Here is a 21456-nt window from a genome sequence, read left to right on the forward strand (position 1 = left end):
TAGGAGAAAAAGGAGATATTGTTCGAGGTGTTAGTGTTGATCTTCATTGGAACAGTGTACAAGGCCAATGACAGAGATTAAATTGGGAATGGGACAGGGATTTAAAGTGGTGAGCCACAGGTCACACTTAAGACAGAACAGAGGTATTCATCAAAGTGATCACCTAATCGGTGTTTAGTTTCCTCAATGTAGAGGAGACCACAGTGAGCAACGAATACAATATATTAGATTAGAGAAAGCATATCTAAATTGCTATCTTACACAGGAGTGTTTGGGGCCCTCGCCAATGGTGTGATAGGTAGTGAATAGGCAGGTGTGGCATCTCCTGCATTTTCACGGAAAGGTGCTGGGGAAGGGCAACTGGAGGTAAGGTTGGTGTAAGAATGAACAGTACGTGCTGCAGAGGAACAGTCCTTCCAGAAAGCAGACAGGAAAGAGGGAAAGATAAGGGGGTAATTTTAACCTCCAAGAACAGGTGGGCTGGGGTTGTGTGGGTAGTAAAAATTGTTGAAATCTTCAGCAGGACTGCATCCCGGCTCCAACGTGCCCACTTCTGGGTTTAACCCAGGTTCGTTAGGATATGTGTGCACAACCAAAGCCCGTAAGTCCTGTCCCACTTAAAGCCGGTGGGCCGATACTTAAAGGGGCAATGGACCTCATTGAGATAGACGAGGCACTTAATTTTTTTGTGTATTAGAAATGTAAAACAAATTTAACCGTACCTGTTTGAGTTTCCCAGTGCTTCTGATTCACGTCAGGTGAGAAAAGTGAGAAGTGCCGGATGTGCCTTTATTGCACTGCTTGTGGGCCAGGGGGAGCAGGAGTGCTTCATCAAGGCCCAACAAGCTCACCTAGTGAGACAGGACCCCCCACGATCGGCTGATTCCACCCCCACCCCACGTTGGACAACTCCTACCCCCCCCCCCCCGGTCTTCTCCAGGCCCCACACGATGCCGTCCACATATCTCTTTCTCCACCCCCCGCTCCCGATTTCTTCCAAGGCCTACGATCTCTCTCTCTCTCCCCCTCCCTCCCTCCACTAATTTGCGGCTCCTTTCCCTCCCGACAGACAGACAGCCTGTCAATCTGGCTGCCTGGCGCAAGGGAAACCTGGAAGCACAAATAATCACCTTCAATTGAGTTGCGATCACAGAATGCAATGTGCTCACTTGACTTCCGGGTTCACCACACAAATATCTATCCACGCGCTGGGTTCCCAGCTCCAAGCTAAAATCAAAGGCGTTTGTGTGGTGATGGGATTATGTTGTAGGTGACAAAAATGACAGAAGATGATTAGGAAATTGCAGCAGCTAGTAGGATGAATGTAAGGAATCTTACAACACCAGGTTATAGTCCAACAGTTTTATTTGAAAATCACAAGCTTTCGGAGCTTACCTCCTTCATCAGGTGAGTGAGGGGTCACTCACCTGACGAAGGAGGTAAGCTCCGAAAGCTTGTGATTTTCAAATAAAACTGTTGGACTATAACCTGGTGTTGTAAGAGTCCTTACATTTGTCCACCCCAGTCCATCACCGGCATCTCCACATCATGGCTAGTAGGATGGAAGGTGAGGACCAAGGGAAATATCATCATGGTTGTGGTGGGTGGGACTCAGGGTTGAAACATGGGATATGGGACAGTTACGGTCAAATCCATATTGACCACAGTAGAGGGGCATCCTTGACTGTGGAATGTGGAGGACTCAGAGGCTCTGAAGGTAGAGTCAGAGCAGATTTGATGGAGACAGAACTTCTCATTTTCAAATCTGTTTTAATTTCAAATTTGACCCTTCGGTTTTTCATTTCTTCCATTTCCCCAGGCCTCCCACTTTCTTGCACGCCCTTTGTTTCTTAATGCTTCTATCCATTACTTGACTGAGAATCTGCTACATCATTTTAATTTTGATTCCTCTCTGAGTTTATCGGTGATTTATATTACATATTTCCCCCTCCCCTTTTTCTTATTATTTCAATATGCCTGTATTGCTTAAGTTTGTTATGAGAATGGTCCACATTTGAGATGTTAACTTGTATGTTCTCTCCACAGATGCTGGGTGATATGCTGTGTGTTTCCAGCATTTTCTGTTCTTGTTAGATTTCCAGAATCTGATGGATTTTGCTTTTTAGTCCAGTGAAAACAACTTCTGTTCAAGATTAGATATGTTCGCAGGAAGTTGGAAGTTTCAGGCTAATTCGGAAAAGATTTTCAAAGAAATTTGTAAAAGGATTTGGGATTATAAAATGTTGAAGAATTTGACTTTTGGGGTAGGGGGTTAAGGAGAAGAAAAAAAATGGGAACTAGACAGAATGATCATAACCTGAAACTCTAAATATGCTTAGTTGCTGTAACCAGACTATTAGGATTCGTGACAATTGACACTAATTTGTCATATCAAACTGGTGTGACGCAAGTTTAGTTAACCCTAAAATCAATCTTTTTAGTATGAGATTTAAATTTAGCCAAATGGCATTAGCCGAACAATCATTCATGAACTAAGGAATCGGGGTGAATACCTACCACTGTAAATGTTTGTAAAGATGCATTCAAAGATCAGCATTCAGATTGGTAGTAACTGCTCCAAAAAATGAGCAACTGTGCATAAAAATCCTAACAAATGAAATAATAAATAATGTTTTATTTCAATTTAGCAAAAGCTCCATCAACTACTTGGAGCTTTTTTTTTTCAATTCGTTCATGGGATTTGGGCATCGCTGGCAAGGCCAGCATTTATTACCCATCCCTAATTGCCCTTGAGAAGGTAGTGGTGAGCCGCCTTCTTGAACCGCTGCAGTCCGTGTGGTGAAGGTTTTCCCACAGTGCTGTTAGGTAGGGAGTGCCAGGATTTTGACCCAGCGACGACGAAGGAACGGTGATATATTTCAAAGTCGGGATGGTGTGTGACTTGGAGCGGAACGTGCAGGTGGTGTTGTTCCCATGTGCCTGCTGCCCATGTCCTTTTAGCTGATAGAGGTCGTGGGTTTGGGAGGTGCTGTCGAAGAAGCCTTGGTGAGTTGCTGCATTGCATGGTACACACTGAAGCCACGGTGTGCCGGTGGTGAAGGGAATGAATGTTTAGGGTAATGAATGGGGTGCCAATCAAGCAGGCTGCTTTGTCCTGGATGGTGTCAAGCTTCTTGAATGTTGTTGGAGCTGCTCTCATCCAGGCAAGTGGAGAGTATTCCATCATACTCCTGACTTGTGCCTTGTAGATGGTGGAAAGGCTTTGGGGAGTCAGGAGGTGAGTCACTCACTGCAGCATACCTAGCCTCTGACTTGCTCTAGTCAATGGTGAGCCCATGGAGCTGTTATTTGCATGCTTCCAGGTTTGGCAACAGGCAGGTAATGTAATCTCATCTTTTATACGATGACATGATCACTTGGATGATTCCTATTTCATAGACAATTAGTCCATGATTTGCAGTGATGGGCATTTCCTAAGGACAACTTCAAAATGCTTCATCAATTAAAACAAGAATTTAAAAAAAAAAATTAATATAAAGTCAGGCACAGAAAGCCATTGGTGAATCATGCTCACTCTTGATAGCTCTGGATCTTCCTCTGCTTCAATTAATAATCCAACTTTCCCCTTGAAAGATGCAACGGCCTCTGGCTCAACTATTCCCTGCGACAAAGCATTCTATGTCCCACCACCTCGCTGCATAAAAGGAAATACTCCTATCTATCTATCTCTCTCTCTCCCCCCTCGCTGAGTGACAGCACTATCTCAAGTCATCACATTCTGATCCTTGACATCATCCTGGTGAATCTATGCTGTGTAGTTTTTATGGCTTCAATGTCCTTTCTACAATGGGGTGAGAAAAACTGTTCACAATATAACTTTGGCCTAGCCATTGCCTTGTGTATAGAATCATAGAAGTTTACAACACGGAAACAGGCCCTTCGGCCCAACATGTCCATGTCGCCCAGTTTATACCACTAAGCTAGTCCCAATTGCCTGCACTTGGCCCATATCCCTCTATACCCATCTTACCCATAAGAACATAAGAAATTGGAGCAGGAGTAGGCCAATCGGCCCCTCGAGCCTGCTCCGCCATTCAATAAGATCATGGCTGATCTGATCCCAACCACAAATCTAAAGAACACAAGAAGTCGGAGCAGGACCCGGCCACATAGCCCCTGGGCCCTCTCCGCCACCCACAGGGCATTGACCGATCCGAACTCAGCTTCATGTCCAATTTCCTGCCCGCTCCCCATAACCCCTAATTCCCTTTACTTCTAGTTTACTGGAGCCTTAATTCAGCGCCTTAAACCCCTCGGCCACGCTACCACCATGTAACTGTCCAAATGCTTTTTAAAAGACAAAATTGTACCCGCCTCCACTGCTGCCTCTGGCAGCTCGTTCCAGACACTCACCACCATTTGAGTGAAAAAATTGCCCCTCTGGACCCTTTTGTATCTCTCTCCTCTCGTTATAGACTCCCCTACCTTTGGGAAAAGATTTTGACTATCTACCTTATCTATGCCCCTCATTATTTTATAGACTTCTATAAGATCACCCCTAAACCTCCTACTCTCCATGGAAAAAAGTCTCAGTCTATCCAACCTCTCCCTATAAGTCAAACCATCAAGTCCCGGTAGCATCCTAGTAAATCTTTTCTGCACTCTTTCTAGTTTAATAATATCCTTTCTATAATAGGGTGACCAGAACTGTACACAGTATTCCAAGTGTGGCCTTACTAATGTCTTGTACAACTTCAACAAGACATCCCAACTCCTGTATTCAATGTTCTGACCAATGAAACCAAGCATGCCGAATGCCTTCTTCACCACCCTATCCACCTGTGACTCCACTTTCAAGGAGCTATGAACCTAGATCTCTTTGTTCTATAACTCTCCCCAACGCCCTACCATTAACGGAGTAGGTCCTGTCCCGATTCGATCTACCAAAATGCATCACCTCACATTTATCTAAATTAAACTCCATCTGCCATTCATCGGCCCACTGGCCCAATTTATCAAGATCCCGTTGCAATCCTAGATAACCTTCTTCACTGTCCACAATGCCACCAACCTTGGTGTCATCTGCAAACTTACTAACCATGCCTCCTAAATTCTCATCCAAATCATTAATATAAATAACAAATAACAGCGGACCCAGCACCGATCCCTGAGGCACACCGCTGGTCACAGGCCTCCAGTTTGAAAAACAACCCTCCACAACCACCCTCTGTCTTCTGTCGTCAATCCAATTTTGTATCCAATTGGCTACCTCACCTTGGATCCCGTGAGATTTAACCTTATGTAACAACCTACCATGCGGTACCTTGTCAAAGGCTTTGCTAAAGTCCATGTAGACCACGTCTACTGCACAGCCCTCATCTATCTTCTTGGTTACCCCTTCAAAAAACTCAATCAAATTCGTGAGACATGATTTTCCTCTCACAAAACCATGCTGACTGTTCCTAATCAGTCCCTGCCTCTCCAAATGCCTGTAGATCCTGTCTCTCAGAATACCCTCTTAACAACTTACCCACTACATATTTATTATTTCTTTTTGCTTGCCACTGTTTGTGGCTGAACCAGACGACGTGCATCCTCAGTATCCTACTCGATCCTAAGATGAGCTTCCAACCTCCTATCCTCTCCATAACAAAGACTGCCTACTTCCACTTCCATAATTTTGCCCATCTCTACCCTGACTTCATATGTCTCTGCTTTTAAACAATTAAATATTAATCAGGGCTAGAGTGGTCTCCTGGACTTATGATCGCCTAAGGGGGTCGGAGAGGAATGTCAGATTGGCCTGGGATTTTAAATCTCATTTCTTGCCTCTCCCAAGAGATTACATGGCTTTCAAATGAGTACATGTATTGCGATGCAGAAGGCATCGCAGGCATAGGGGTCAGGCTGGATAGAGCAGTGGGTCTTTTCCTCTTGTCATTGTTCATATATTTTATTATAATTGTAAATACAAATGAAGCAGTTTTAGTCTGTGTAGATTGGTTGTGACACTTCCTGGCTTTGGAAGTGATGAGAAAATACAGTGGCCACCCTGTATTCTCCAATAGGCAGTATATCTTGAGAGGTTATCAGTCAGACCTGAGCATGCTCTCTCACACATGCCAGTGAATAAAAGACAGGTTTTGATTCATGAGAGATTATTTCGGATTATGAAAACCATCATCTAACTGTGAACAGAGGAAAGCCTGAAGTGTACCAACGTGTTGCACACAATATCTCAAAGTGCCTGTTGTCATGCTGCTTCTAAGTTCACCTTAGTAAGCATGTGAAATTGATTCCACTTTTGAAGAAACTATACAGAAACAGAGATTTAATATTTTAATAAAATTAATACATAATAAAGAATGTCAACCAGGAATGATTGTACCACCCTACGGTACAGCTCTTTCCTGACCCAGTATTGGTGCCAGTGTTAAATGGAACCCCTCCTTCCCACACCACTCTTTCAGCCACACATTCACCTTTCTGATATGCCTAACCCTATGCCAATTAGCATGTGGCTCGGGTAGTAATCATGTTTTTTTTATTCATTCATGGGATGTAGGCGTCACTGGCAAGGCCAGCATTTATTGCCCATCCCTAATTGCCCTCGAGAAGGTGGTGGTGAGACGCCTTCTTGAACGGCTGCAGTCCGTGTGGTGAAGATTCTCCCACAGTGCTGTTAAAGTAATGCATTCTCAGTATGTGCAGCAGCATTTCCTACAATTTTTAAAGGCAGAATCAAGCCAAACCAACAGATTCTAAACACAACAGAGTTAGTCAAGTTTGGGGATGCTGAGATGTCTTTAAACACAATCAACTATTATGATTGGGATCAAAATATTACCTTCATGAAGACCTCCATAAAAGAACGGCTAGGGAAATATTTTTTGTACAAAAAGTATTACCCTCACTTGTATTTTTCTTTAAAGCTACCTTTTGGTAAATATCGTCTTATTTAGAAGATGTTGGTTACATAGGAGGTCAGTGCGCTTCAAAAATGGCTCCAATTTCAACTGATTCAGAACATTGGACCGGTTTGGGGCAGATATGAAACTTCCAGACCCAAAAAAGGCCTGTCCAGTGTGCAGCAGTACTAGCTGGAAGTAACTTTTCCCAGCTGTTAATGTGCATCGACTTCAAAGCCGGTAGCATGGTTTCCTGCATTCCTGCTCCTCCCCCATAGATCTCAGGATAGTCTGATGTTACATTTCTCCAATTTTCTATAGAGTCACTCTGGAACGCTGTCCCACATTCACCACCAGAATGGCCTTTTAAGAACAGAAAATCTTCATGTTGGTCATTTTTTTTTAATAAAGGGAATTTTAAAAACATCAAAAATTCTAGCAAGTATTGATTTTCTATGTAAAAAGAGTGAAGTTCTCTGGAAAAAAAAATTCAAGTAGGAGCTAGATTTTTTTGGCCAAGAGAAGCTATAAAAGAATTTGGTGGTAGTTTTTACATTTTGAGGCTGGCCAGTATGATTTATTCAGTCCTTGCATTTCGTGCCATTATCCCCCTAGCCTCCCTGCTCCTTTGCTCAAAGTAAATGCAATCTTTCAAATATTTCTTGGAATGATTATGTTCCATGGTACCATAACTATTTTAATATACCGGTGCTTGATCACTGCTTGCTTTACCCAAGACAGAATGACAGAGCAGAGTTAAATCTTTTTCACTATTAACTTTTATTCAATATTTTATGAACCTAGGAACATACTGAAGTAGAAAAATAACAGCATTACTTTTAATTCATGTCAATTTGATCTTAATTAGTTCACGTCTTTATAAGAGGACTTTGGAACACATTAAGACTATTTCTCAAAACTAGTATTTGATGCATTGGTTTTTTTAAAAAACTAAGGAATTGACAACATCAACAAACCTAAATGACTTCAGTATTAGGCATGCAGCAAGGAACTTTAAGCAAACTGATCAGATCTCAGAAAACAACCTAATGCAACTGCACAATAAATCTTTTTTCCAGCAATATTACAAATGAAATAAGCAATACTATTGATGTAAAATGTCTAAATGTTCATTCCTGGGGTGGGGGAAGGAGGAGGAGTAATGAAGGAAAAGAAAGGTACTGAATTCTAATTTCTTTGTTCATACCTTGATGTGCTTTACACCACAGCTGATCATTTTGTTTGGCTGGTGCAAGTCCCAAGAAATATCAAATACCTGTAAAGGAAAACAAAATCAGGATAATAAAAAAAAAAATCCAGTTTACTAAAAAAATAAATACCCACACCACACTTAATATTTAATTTCATCTCCCGTTGATTTGTCCATTTGCAGATTTTATTTAATTTTTATAGATTCTTTGCTGCTTTGTAAATCGACACCCCTCTCACTACTTCAATGTGTGTAAATATAAGGAGTCTTACAACACCAGGTTATAGTCAAACAACTTTATTTAAAATCACAAGCTTTTGGAGGCTGCCTCCTTAGTCAGGTGACGAAGGAGGAAGCCTCCGAAAGCTTGTGATTTTAAATAAAGCTGTTGGACTATAACCCGGTGTTGTAAGACTCCTTACATTTATCCACCCCAGTCCATCACCAGCATCTCCACATCAATATTTGTAAAATTAAGCAGTTTGCATTGAGTTTCTTTATCTAAGTGATTAATGTAGGTTAGGAAATGCAAGCGTCCCAGCCCCGAACCAAGTGTAACTCCACTCAGTACTCTTCCAACCTCCCCCCCAACATTCAGATTTCATTCCCCTAACAAGTACTTGCATCTTTCTTTACTTCAGCCAATTCTTCATCTATATGAAGGTTTTACCTCAAACACCCACTGATCTCAGTTTCAATAGCAACCTTTCGTGAGAAACTCCATCAAAGGCTTTTTAGAAATCTAGTTCACCAGATTATATGGTTTGCCACTGTCCACTTAGACTAACAATTTCTCAAAAAAGTTAAAGCAATTTGTCAGGCAAGGTTTTCCCTTGTAAAGCTCTGGCTATTATTTAAGTATTCCAATACAGGCACTCAAGTTTTCCCCTGAAGATCGACTCCATTATTATATTTTCCTCTTCCTCGAAGTTAGCACATTTTCAAACCAGCAGGACTTCTCAAACATAGTGTCTCAAGATGGTTAGCACTTCCCAAATTTTATCCCTAGTTTCTCATTACCTTGGGATTGATAGCATACGTTTTGAACCCTTAAGCTTGCATGGAACTTCCATTTTATGTTGACATCTTTATGTCTGCATGGATTATTTTAATCACAAAAGGGCACATTGCTCAAATCATCTCTATTGAATAATTCAAAAAATACTAATTCTCTATTCATCCTTAAATTCACCCCAACCAGCATTCTTTAAAGTTTTCACCGGTTCCTTGATCATCCTGACTATTGACAGCAACCATTCATCTTGAACACCTCTTACTATTATGGTACTGTAAGAATTTCTTGCTATTGTGCTTACCATCTGCAGCTATGCTTATTTGTAGTTCTCTCTTTGCCCCTCCAGGCACCACTTTGACAAGCTTCTAAAGTTTCTTGTAATCTTCTTCCCCTTGCAGGCCATGTGATGTTTGCTTCCACTCCCGCCACCAGGTTGTCTTGTTAAACTTAGATACTGGTCCTGCATTTTCCCTCATATGCATTTCAAGGTATTCTACTTGAAGGTATTCCACTGAGAAGTTATGGGCATCCTAATTTATATTTGGTTGTTAATATAGCCTACTATTTTCATTTATCCTCATTTCATGAAGTATTCCGTCCTCCCTCTTATTGGGCTGTCATTTTGTAAAAAAATCCTATTTTAGCTCTCTTTGAATTAGAAACTTCCAGATGATAATTAGTTTTTCCCCTTCCTACAGGATGTATTTGTTTTCTTTACCAATATACACCCTCTCCTTTCCTATCTATTCTATCCTATAGATTATGTTGCATTCATCTCCATCTACTGGGGTATGACCTGTTTTAGTTATTCCTATTTCATCTTAATTCTGCAACACCAGTGTGGGCAGGAATTGTGCAGTGAAAATTCTAATGCCATTTGCAGGGATGTCAAGGAAACATTTAAAGAAAGCTATGTGTAGAATGAACAGATGGCTCCCAACCGGATCTCACACATGCAAAAGAAAACAAATTGCCACTATCTTCCCCAATTAGATGATCTCAAGCAACGGGATATTGTCTGGGTTTGCAAGTCAGGTACCAGCAATGAGAAACATTACCATATATAAAACAGTATCGGGGGAATACCATACCATCCTTTTCCGTGCCAGGACAATAAGTCAATTGCTCTTAAAACTTTCCTTAATGAAATTGTAAAGTTTGGAACTCAACTCATCAACAATCAGGCGATCAACTGTATTCATCCTTGAGATGGGTGCCATGAACTCGTGGGAGAAGCATTTTAGATCACAGCGGTGATGACGCTCAAGTCCTCAATTCTGAGATAAACCTCAAAACCTGAAGCTTCAATTTTCTGGATGTTTGCACTAACAGGGCTTCAGTTAACTCTGGGGCACTCAAAGGGAGCCAATCAACAAACTTGAAAACCACATTGTTTGAAGAGGATAGGCAACAATTATTAGACACAACAATAGAAAATTGGTTCTGAAAAAATTAGTAGAACTCAAGGCACTGATGGCATACAGCCTAGGCTATTGAAATAAGTCAAAGACATAGCAGAGGTCATAATTTTTAAATCCTTAGACATGCAAATTATGCTTTTGAAGTGGCGAGTGGGCAATATAACAACTTCGTTGAAGCCGGAAGAAAAGGATAAACTGGGTAACTATAGGCCAGTTCATAAACAACAACCTTCATTTAGATAGCACCTTTAACTTAGCAAAACATCCCAAGGCACTTCACAGGAGCATTATCAAACAAAAGTTGACAGAGCCATATGAGATATTAGGCCAGGTGACCAAAAGCTTGGTCAAAAAGGTAGTTTTAAAGGAGAGTTAGAGAGGTGGAGAGGTTTAGGGAGGGAATTCCAGAGTTTAAGGCTTAGGCCGCTGACGGCATGGCCACCATTGGTGGAGCGATTAAAATCAGGGATGTGCAGGAGGCAAGAATTGGAGCGCAGAGATCTGATGGTTGTAGGTTTGGAGGAGTTTACAGAGATAGGGAAGGGCGAGGCCATGGAGAGATATGAAAACAAGGATGAGAATTTTAAAATTGAGGCGTTCCTGGACCGGGAGCCAATGTAAGTCAGCGAGCACAGTATGAGTGAATGGGACATGGTGCGAGTTAGGATACGGGGCAGCAGGGTTTTGGATGAGCTCAAGTTTATGGAGGGTGGAAGATAGGAGGCCAGCCAGGAGAGCATTGGAACTGTCAAGTCTTGAGGTAATAAAGGCATGGATGAGAGCAGCAGATGAACTGAGGCAGGGGTGGAGACCAGCGATGTTAGATGGGGAAGTAGACAGTCTTGGTGATGGAGGGGATATCTGGTCGGAAGTTCAGCTCAGGGTCAAATAGGACGCCAAGATTGCGAACGGTCTGGTTCAACCTCAGACAGTGGCCAGGGAGAGGACAAATGAGAGAGACAGTGGAGGGGGTCAAAATAGGTGGTGGTGGTGATGTAGAGCTGGGTGTCGGCAGCGTACATGTGCAACCTGAAGTCATGCCTTCAGCTGATGTTGCCAAGAGACAGCATGTAGATATTTTTTTTATTTGTTCATGGGATGCGGGCGTCGCTGGCAAGGCCAGCATTTATTGCCCATCCCTAATTGCCCTTACCCTAGGCAAGACAGAGGGTCAGAGGGATCTTGGTGTGCAAGTTCACAGATCCCTGAAGGCGGCGGAACAGGTAGATAAGGTGGTAAAGAAGGCATATGGGATACTTGCCTTTATTAGCCGAGGCATAGAATATAAGAGCAAGGAGGTTATGATGGAGCTGTATAAAACACTGGTTAGGCCACAGCTGGAGTACTGTGTGCAGTTCTGGTCGCCGCACTACAGGAAGGATGTGATCGCTTTGGAGAGGGTGCAGAGGAGATTCACCAGGATGTTACCAGGGCTGGAGCGCTTCAGCTATGAAGAGAGACTGGGAAGATTGGGTTTGTTTTCCTTGGAGCAGAGGAGGCTGAGGGGGGACATGATTGAGGTGTACAAAATTATGAGGGGCACAGATAGGATGGATACTAAGGAGCTTTTTCCCTTCGTTGAGGGTTCTATAACAAGGGGACATAGATTCAAGGTAAAAGGCGGGAGGTTTAGAGGGGATTTGAGAAAGAACTTTTTCACCCAGAGGGTGGTTGGAGTCTGGAACTCACTGTCTGAAAGGGTTGTGGAGGCAGGAACCCTCACAACATTCAAGAAGCATTTGGATGAGCACTTGAAATGCCATAGCATACAAGGCTACGGACCAAATGCTGGAATATGGGATTAGATTAGACAGGGCTGATGGCCGGCGCGGACATGATGGGCCGAAGGGCCTCTATCCGTACTGTATAACTCTATGACTCTATGATGGCGGTGAGCCACCTTCTTGAACCGCTGCAGTCCATATAGTGACTGTTCTCCCACAGTGCTGTTAGGAATGGAGTTCCAGGATTTTGACCCAGCGACGATGAAGGAACGACGATATATTTCCAAGTCAGGATGGTGTGTGACTTGGAGGGGAACGTGCAGGTGGTGTTGTTCCCATGTGCCTGCTGCTCTTGTCCTTCTAGGTGGTAGAGGTCGCGGGTTTGGGAGGTGCTGTCGAAGAAGCCTTGGCGAGTTGCTGCAATGCATCCTGTGGATGGTACACACTGCAGCCACAGTGAAGGGAGTGAACGTTTAGGGTGGTGGAGGGGGTGCCAATCAAGCGGGCTGATTTTTGCTGGATGGTGTCGAGGTTCTTGAGTGTTGTTGGAGCTGCACTCATCCAGGCAAGTGGAGAGTATTCCATCACACTCCTGACTTGTGCCTTGTAGATGGTGGAAAGGCTTTGGGGAGTCAGGAGGTGAGTCACTCGTCGCAGAATACCCAGCTTCTGACCTGCTCTTGTAGCCACAGTATTTATATGGCTGGTCCAGTTAAGTTTCTGGTCAATGGTGACCCCCAGGATGTTGATGGTGGGCGAGGTGAGAGTGACTGCCCTCGACATCAAGGCAGCATTTGACCGAGTGCGGCACCAAGGAGCCCTAGCAAAATTGAAGTCAATGGGAATCAGGGGGAAAACTCTCCAGTGGCTGGAGTCATACCTAGCACAAAGGAAGATGGTAGTGGTTGTTGGAGGCCAATCATCTCAGCCCCAGGACATTGCTGCAGGAGTTCCTCAGGGCAGTGTCCTCGGCCCAACCATCTTCAGCTGCTTCTTCAATGACCTTCCCTCCATCATAAGGTCAGAAATGGGGATGATCGCTGATGATTGCACAGTGTTCAGTTCATTTCGCAACCCCTCAAATAACGAAGCAGTCCGTGCCCGCGTGCAGCAAGACCTGGAGAATATCCAGGCTTGGGCTTATAAGTGGCAAGTAACATTCGCGCCAGACAAGTGCCAGGCAATGACCATCTCAAACAAGAGAGAGTCTAACCACCTTCCCCTGACATTCAACGGCATTACCATCACCGAATCCCCCACCATCAACATCCTGGGGGTCACCATTGACCAGAAACTTAACTGGACCAGCCATATAAATACTGTGGCTACGAGAGCAGGTCAGAGACTGGGTATTCTGCGGCGAGTGACTCACCTCCTGACTCCCCAAAGCCTTTCCACCATCTACAAGGCACAAGTCAGGAGTGTGATGGAATACTCTCCACTTGCTTGGATGAGTGCAGCTCCAACAACATTCAAGAAGCTCGACACCATCCAAGATAAAGCAGCCCGCTTGATTGGCACCCCATCCACCACCCTAAACATTCACTCCCTTCACCACCGGCGCACTGTGGCTGCAGTGTGTACCATCCACAGGATGCACTGCAGCAACTCGCCAAGGCTTCTTCGACAGCACCTCCCAAACCCGCGACCTCTACCACTTAGAAGGAGAAGAGCAGCAGGCACATGGGAACAACACCACCTGCACGTTCCCCTTCAAGTCACACACCATCCCGACTTGGAAATATATCACTGTTCCTTCATCGTCGCTGGGTCAAAGTCCTGGAACTCCCTACCTAACAGCACTGTGGGAAAACCTTCACCACATGGGCTGCAGCGGTTCAAGAAGGTAGCTCACCACCACCTTCTCAAGGGCAACTAGGGATGGGCAATAAATGCCGGCCTCACCAGCGACGTCCACATCCCATGAACGAATAAATTCTGCGATGGTAATGCCATTGAATGTCATGGGGAGGTGGTTAGACTCTCTTGTTGGAGATGGTCATTGCCTGGCACTTGTCTGGCACGAATGTTACTTGCCACTTATGAGCCCAAGCCTGGATGTTATCCAGGTCTTGCTGCATGCGGGCACAGACTGCTTCATTATTTGAGGGGGTGTGAATAGAACTGAACACTGTGCAATCATCAGCGAACATCCCCATTTCTGACCTTATGATGGAGGGAAGTTCATTGATGAAGCAGCTGAAGATGGTTGGGCCTAGGACACTGCCCTGGGGAACTCCTGCAGCAATGTCCTGGGGCTGAGATGATTGCCCTCCAACAACCACTAACATCTTCCTTTGTGCGAGGTATGACTCCAGCCACTGGAGAGTTTTTCCCGATTCCCATTGACTTCAATTTTAATAGGGCTCCTTGGTGCCACTCGGTCAAATGCTGCCTTGCTGTCAAGGGCAGTCACTCTCACCTCACCTCTGGAATTCAGCTCTTTTGTCCATGTTTGGACCAAGCCTGTAATGAGGTCTGGAGCAGAGTGGTCCTGGCGAAACCCAAACTGAGCATCGGTGAGCAGGTTATTGGTGAGTAAGTGCCGCTTGATAGCACTGTCGACGACACCTTCCATTACTTTGCTGATGATTGGGAATAGACTGATGGGGCGGTAATTGGCTGGATTGGATTTGTCCTGCATGTAGATATGAAATATGAGGGGATCAAGGACAGATCCTTGGGGGACTCCGGAGTTAACGGTGCAGGAGCAGGAAGAGAAGCCATTGCAGGCGATTCTCTGGCAAGATAAGAATGGAACCAGGCGAGCACAGTCCCACCCAGCTGGACAATAGAGGAGAGGCTTTGGAGGAGGGTAGTGTGGTCAACTGTGTCAAAGGCTGCAGTCAGGTCAAGAAGGATGAGGAGGGATAGTTTACCATGGTCACAGTCACACAGGATGTCATTTGTGAGTTTGATAAGGGCCCTTTCAGTACTGTAGCAGAAACCTGATTGGAGGGATTCAAACATGGAGTTGAGGGAAAGATGGGCCTGATTTGGGAGGCACTATGTTCAAGGACTTGAAAGGAAAGGAAGGTTGGAGATGGGGCGGTAGTTTGCAAGGATAGACGGGTCAAGCGTAGGTTTTTGAGGAGGGGCTGAAGGTGGCAGATTTGAAGGGTAGGGTGACAACCTGAGGAGACGGAACCATTAACAATATCAGCTAACATGGGGCCAGAAAGGGAAGTTGGGTGGTCAGCAATTTGGTAGGAATGGGGTCGAAGGAGCAGGAGATGCGTCCCATGGCAAAGATGAGCTCAGAGAGGGCACGAGGGGAGATAGCAGAGAAACTAGGGAGTGATGAGAGTTCAGGGCTAGAGCAAGAGAAAGGAGGGAAGCGGCAGAGGCAGCTGAACGAATGGTCTCAATCTTAGCGACAAAGAAATCAATGAGCTCCTCGCACGTGTTGTTGGAGGTGATCCAATGTCAATTGTGGGTAAAATCTTAGAATTCATAATGAGAGATAAAATTATCGTGCATTTAGAAAGGCACGGGTTAATCAAGTGCCACCAGCATGAATTTGTTAGAAGAAAACTACTCGACAAATTTGAGAGTTTTCTTTTAAAAAGTAACCGAATGGATAAAAGAAATGCAATTGATAGAAGTGCATTTTGATTTTCAGAAGCAGTTAGTTAAGTTGTCTCACAAAGAGGCATAAGATAGAAATTTGATTAAAGGACAGGAAACAAAGGTTATGGTGAATAAGTGTTGCTTGGATGGAAGAAGGTTTGGAAGTGGTGTACTCAGGATCAGCACTAGGTCCACTTTTGTTGTTGATATACAGATTTGAACTAGCACAGAGGGAGCACAATCACAAAATCTGTGGATAACACAAAAGTAGGGGATCTGGTAAACAGTGAAGAAGTCTGAGACTTCAGGAAGACAGATAGGCGCCAGATGTAATTTAATGTGCATATGTGTGAGGTGATACATTTTTGGACAAAAAAAAGAAATGGTAGCATACATCCATTGTCAAGATGCTCGAGGGTGTGGACAAACAGACCCTTAGGGGCTCAAATACACAATTCCCTGAAAATAAGTTCAGGTAAATCATAAAAAGGCCAATTTTGTGTTTTATAAATAGGGGTAGAGTGCAAAAGTTAAGGAATGATAAATCTGTACAAAACCTTGGATAGGCCAAAGATGAGCAACATCTGCAGTTTTGGGTGCCACAATGTCGAAAGGACATTAATGCCATGGAGAACCTACAGTGTTGATTTGCCAAATGTAAGGAATCTTACAACACCAGGTTATAGTCCAACAATTTTATTTTAAAATCACAAGCTTTCGGAGTGAACTCACCTGACGAAGGGGATAATCTCCGAAAGCTTGTGATTTTAAAATAAAATTGTTGGACTATAACCTGGTGTTGTAAGATTCCTTACATTTGTCCACCCCAGTCCATCACCGGCATCTCCACATCTTGATTTGCCAAGATAATGCAAGGATGGGAAACTATTATGAAGAGAGACTTGAGATCCTGGCACTATTTTTACTGGACCAGAGAAAGCAAAGAGGAGATTAAAGAGAGGTTTTAAAAAAATTATGAAGGATTATCTGGTCATTATCACATTGCTGTTTGTGGCACATTGCTGCGAGCAAATTAGCTGCTGCTTTTCCTATATCACAACAGTAACACTTCAAAAAACAAAGATCTTCATTGGATGTAAAGTGCATTGGGTCGTCCAGAGGTTGTGAAAAGCGCTATATAAATGCAAGTCTTTCTTTTTAGAGTGAATAAGGAAAGATAATTTTTTCTGGTTGGTGGGTCAATGGCAAGGAGTAATCAATTTAAATATGATTATAATCACTAAGAGAATTAGGAATGTGGTTAGGAGAAATTTATTTATGCAAAAGAGCTGTTGAAGCATGGAATGCTTTGCCATAGGGAGTAGTTGAGGCAGAGAAAATTGCATCTTTTAAGGAAAAACTGGATAAATATTTGAATCAGAGAAAGATACAGGATTATGGGGACATAGTACACAAGACAGTGGGATTGGTTTTGGATTGCTCTGGCAAACAGCCAGCCTAGGCATATGGCCTTCTGTACTGTAAACTTCTGTGGTTCTATCACAGAAATAAAATAGACATTACTTTATACTGGTAACACTTGCCTGCTATCTAAAAATAGAGAAGCTTCTTGGAGCAGCCTTGAATATCTGTGGAAGTACACATCTTTCAGTTACGATTCCCAAAGACTCCCACAATTATTCAGATGGTATGCTGAAGCACCATGTAACTTTCAAATTTTAACGATTTTATTTAGGGACCTAAATCGGGGATTTTTTATTATTATTTTTGTAAAAATAGCAGGAACTCTATAGCAAGTGATAAAAAACTTCACCCGTGAGAAAACACAATTTAGTGTCCTTGAATTGGCTGCCTTACTCAGTTATCTGTGGTGATGATAGGCTGTAGACCACTAGGAGTCCCAACCTCTACTAGGAATTTTGGATCTAGTGTTGGTAGAGGCTAAAAAGTACTAGGTGTTAGAGCTTCTGCAGAACAGCTTCTAGAGGCCACCTTTAAACCCTGCACAAGAATTAACAGATTGTCCAATGCAGGTTAGGTATTCATATCCTATTGTATCCTCTAGGAGATGGAGCTAATGGCCCCTTCCCAAGAAATAATGGTGTAGCATGCCAAAAAAATCTAGCACACCTTCAGGAATCCAACATGACTCATCATGGGAAAGATCTTCATGCTATTGTTGCAAGCAGACTTCACAGCTTTCTTCTGTAAGCAATTGTGAATACAGGAGTGAAATAAGTCTATGATCACCAGCACCCATTAACGAGCTCCAGAGACTTGGGATCAGAGCACTGACAAGCCAGATATAAAATGACTCAGTAACGTCTATGCTAACAAATTATTCAAACTATGGAATCTTAGACATCAACTAGTATACACTTTCAACCATAAAAAAAGAGAACCCCCACTGCAATAGCAAATGCCTTTTTATAGTGTCAGCCTTGGCTCAGTGATAGCACTCACCTTCCAGGTCAGAATGTCGTGACTCAAGCCCTACTTGAAACTTGAGCACATAATCTAGGTTAACACTTCAGTACAGTACTGAGGCAGTTCTGCACTGTCGGATGTGCAGTCTTTAGGTAGCGATGTTATATAGAATGTACAGCACAGAAACAGGTCAATGCCAGTGTTTATGCTCCACACGAGCCTCCTCCCTCCCTACTTCATCTAATCCTATCAGCATATCCTTCTATTCCTTTCTCCCTCATGTATTTATCTAGCTTCCCCTTAAATGCATCTATGCTAGTCGCAGTTGTCAAGACAGTGTCTGCCTATCAGGTGGACATAAACGTTCCCATGGCACTATTCCAAGAGACAAATGGAGTTCTTCTAGTGTTAATCCTTCAACCACCACCACTAAAAACTGCTTATCTGGTTATCTGTCTCATTGCTGTTTGTGGGATATCACTGTGCAAATTGGTTGCTGCATTTTCCAACATAATAACAGTGACTATACTTTAAATATTTAATTGGCTGTGAAGCACATTTGGATTAAAGGCACCATATCAATGGAAGTTTGTTCTTCCTCCTTTTTCTTAATTTTTGAACATGGATCAATTCAAATCATTGATGGTATAAAAAAGGTACAGCTTTTACTATCTGAGGTTTAGCTTTTAATGTATACTTCCACCACAGTGCAATCTTTAATATTATAGTCTATTCCTCGTAATTCAAATACTCACTTTGTTTTATTTATATTACTTAATTCAAATTGTTGTATAATTTACATCTTTTTTTTAATCACAATCCTTTAGAATTACGAGTAGACTGTTAACTCAAATCCCCCATTTAAAAAAAAGTCCCCCTTGATTACTGCTCCAGAAATCTGCAAGGCTAAACTAATGCTACTCTGTTACCTACTAAGATGTGCAAGCATAGACCAGAATCACTTCTAATTTTCCCCTTCTTCCTTTGAGAAAGCACTTCATTCTGCCCCTCCCGCTGGTCAAGTCCAAGACCTCACCATTTATGTAGTCAGGGTGTACTTTGGTAAATCAATGCACAACTTTCTCCCAACATTTCTAAAAGTTCCTTATTTAAATGGAAACTTATTTGTATGGTTTACCAAGTACCCATAATTGTCCCCTGAAATTTCTGACATAGCATTTATTAAGGAAAGACATACAAAGACAGTTACCCTATCGGTGTGTCCTGGTGCAGTAGCTAGAACTCTCCCTTTCTTCCAATCCCAGACACAAATAGTGTTTTTGGAATCCAGACCAACAGACACCAAGCGCTGTGGAGGGAAGGAAAAAATAAAGATAGAAATTAGGAAAGCCCTCCTCATTTTTATATTAGATGAAAAGATTTAAAAATAAAATTCCCCTCCCACATATATTCCCTTGATAATAATTCCATGTTTAACAGACAATCTATTGCAACTCAAAACCACTATGACCAGCCAAAAAACAATGGACTTCTGTTTCCATCCAGATGGGACTACTCTTACTGAAAAGTACTCAATAAAGCCAGCTTAGAATTCATAAGCTTCAAAACAAATAAGTTTGAACAATATTTGGCATTAACATGAAACCATACTGTTCAAAATTTAACACTAGATTTATTAAAGTATTACAACACTATGAAAATTCATTTCCTCCACAGTTCCACACATCGGATATTATGTATGCACAGCACCAATACCTTTAGAGCATCTAATGACCAAGCCATCTTCAGGAACTGAGAATCAGTGGTTTTAATTTATTTTTTAAATCACTATTGTCCAAACACTGTAATGTTCAGTTCATTAATGTGTTTATTTTGTAGTATAATACACACATACATCATTCATGATGAAACTGAGCCACTTCTGGTGCAAGTAAATTTAACCTTGTGTACTAACACCACTATGGATGATAATATGTATGCATGTTCAGTATCATGAGCCATCTGTAAAACTTCTGACAGTATTAAATGGAAGGTCTAAATAACTGGCTTTGGCCAAAAGGAATAAAGATGATATGCAAAAATTTCCTAATTCTAGCACCAATAATGCACTATAGCCAAAACTATACTGGGTATACTATTTCTCAACAACATAAAGCAAGAGAGAATTGATCTGAAGTGCAATTGTACAAAGTGTCTGTCCCCTCATGGCATAGGATACAAATGGTTCTGTTTTGTTGTTCTGCCTAATCCTGTCACTGTAAATGTCTAATGTATGTTTTGCATCCATTTAATGTGACCCATGCTTTACTTCTCAAGTGGATATAAAAAAATGATGAAATTTAAATACTTTGAGTAATTCTTGGAACAAGATCTAAAAAAAAGTTAGATCTTTATGTCAGATGAGATAAGGCCAACTAAATATTTAATATCTACAGTTCTGATATTTTCTCTTTAGAAATATGGGAATTCCCTCATACCATTCTACCAAAGGAGAGATAAGGACTGCTACATGTTCATTTATGAAGCTCAACTTCAAAAGGTTTTGATCTTGTAAATACTCCAAGAGCAGGACCTCAGGATATGGGACCACTGGTATGAATCAAATTTCTTCCATTTGGCAATACACATTATTAAACTTTCTGGGATGTTGGTCCTTCATCTTCAATACTAACAATTCTGTCTCAGAACCAGAATTCAATACGAGCGGATCAACTGTCAAATTATCTCTAACTGAAAAGTAGCTCAAATGCAGTTTCAGTTATATAAATGAAGAATCACAAATTCCTTGTTCAGACATAGACAGTGATAAATCAGGTCTATAAGACCGGAGAGGATGAGAGGAAGTGTATATTGGTACCAGTTTCTCCAAGAAGACAAGCCATCAAGAGTCTGGACACTGCAGTTTCTGTCCTTGGAAAAAGGAATGTGGTAGTGTCCTGGGTACACATCAGAAACATTTGTGGATTGTCTTCTGAATGGCAAAGGCAAGGCTGTCATTTCAAAAGTACAGAGCACGCTAATGGTATAAAGTGTTCAAGAATATTATCCATTATGGCCAGATCGTGTACAGAGCAGGTCACTAGGTAATTTCAACATCAATAACCAAGCTATAAATCATTAGAGGCCGTGCTAGTGAAATGAACAACTGATATCTACAAATACACAAATCAGTTGTTAAATGTCAAAAGTACACGAGATATATGACGTAAGGACTAGATAAACTAACTGTAGTCCGTTCTAAACTTGTATGTGCCACTGACATCAAATTCTAAAGACCGAAGGTCCAGTGTCCTTCAAT

The 21456-nt window shown here is 42.4% G+C and overlaps 1 protein-coding gene across 4 annotated transcripts in view; it reads right to left on the reverse strand.

The window, feature by feature from the left end:
* Nucleotides 1–21456, reverse strand: part of LOC137326606 (echinoderm microtubule-associated protein-like 5) — a 207748-nt gene that overhangs the window by 173507 nt on the left and 12785 nt on the right. For all 4 annotated transcript variants that reach the window (XM_067991872.1, XM_067991873.1, XM_067991874.1 and 1 more), the window contains exons 3-4: nucleotides 19408–19506; nucleotides 8077–8145 (exon numbers count right to left, since the gene is read on the reverse strand). In XM_067991872.1, the coding sequence (XP_067847973.1) occupies nucleotides 8077–8145; nucleotides 19408–19506 (168 nt within the window). The remainder of the gene's footprint in view (nucleotides 1–8076; nucleotides 8146–19407; nucleotides 19507–21456) is intronic.

Source organism: Heptranchias perlo, chromosome 10, assembly GCF_035084215.1.
Source record: "Heptranchias perlo isolate sHepPer1 chromosome 10, sHepPer1.hap1, whole genome shotgun sequence".
Classification (NCBI taxonomy): Eukaryota; Metazoa; Chordata; class Chondrichthyes; order Hexanchiformes; family Hexanchidae; genus Heptranchias; species Heptranchias perlo.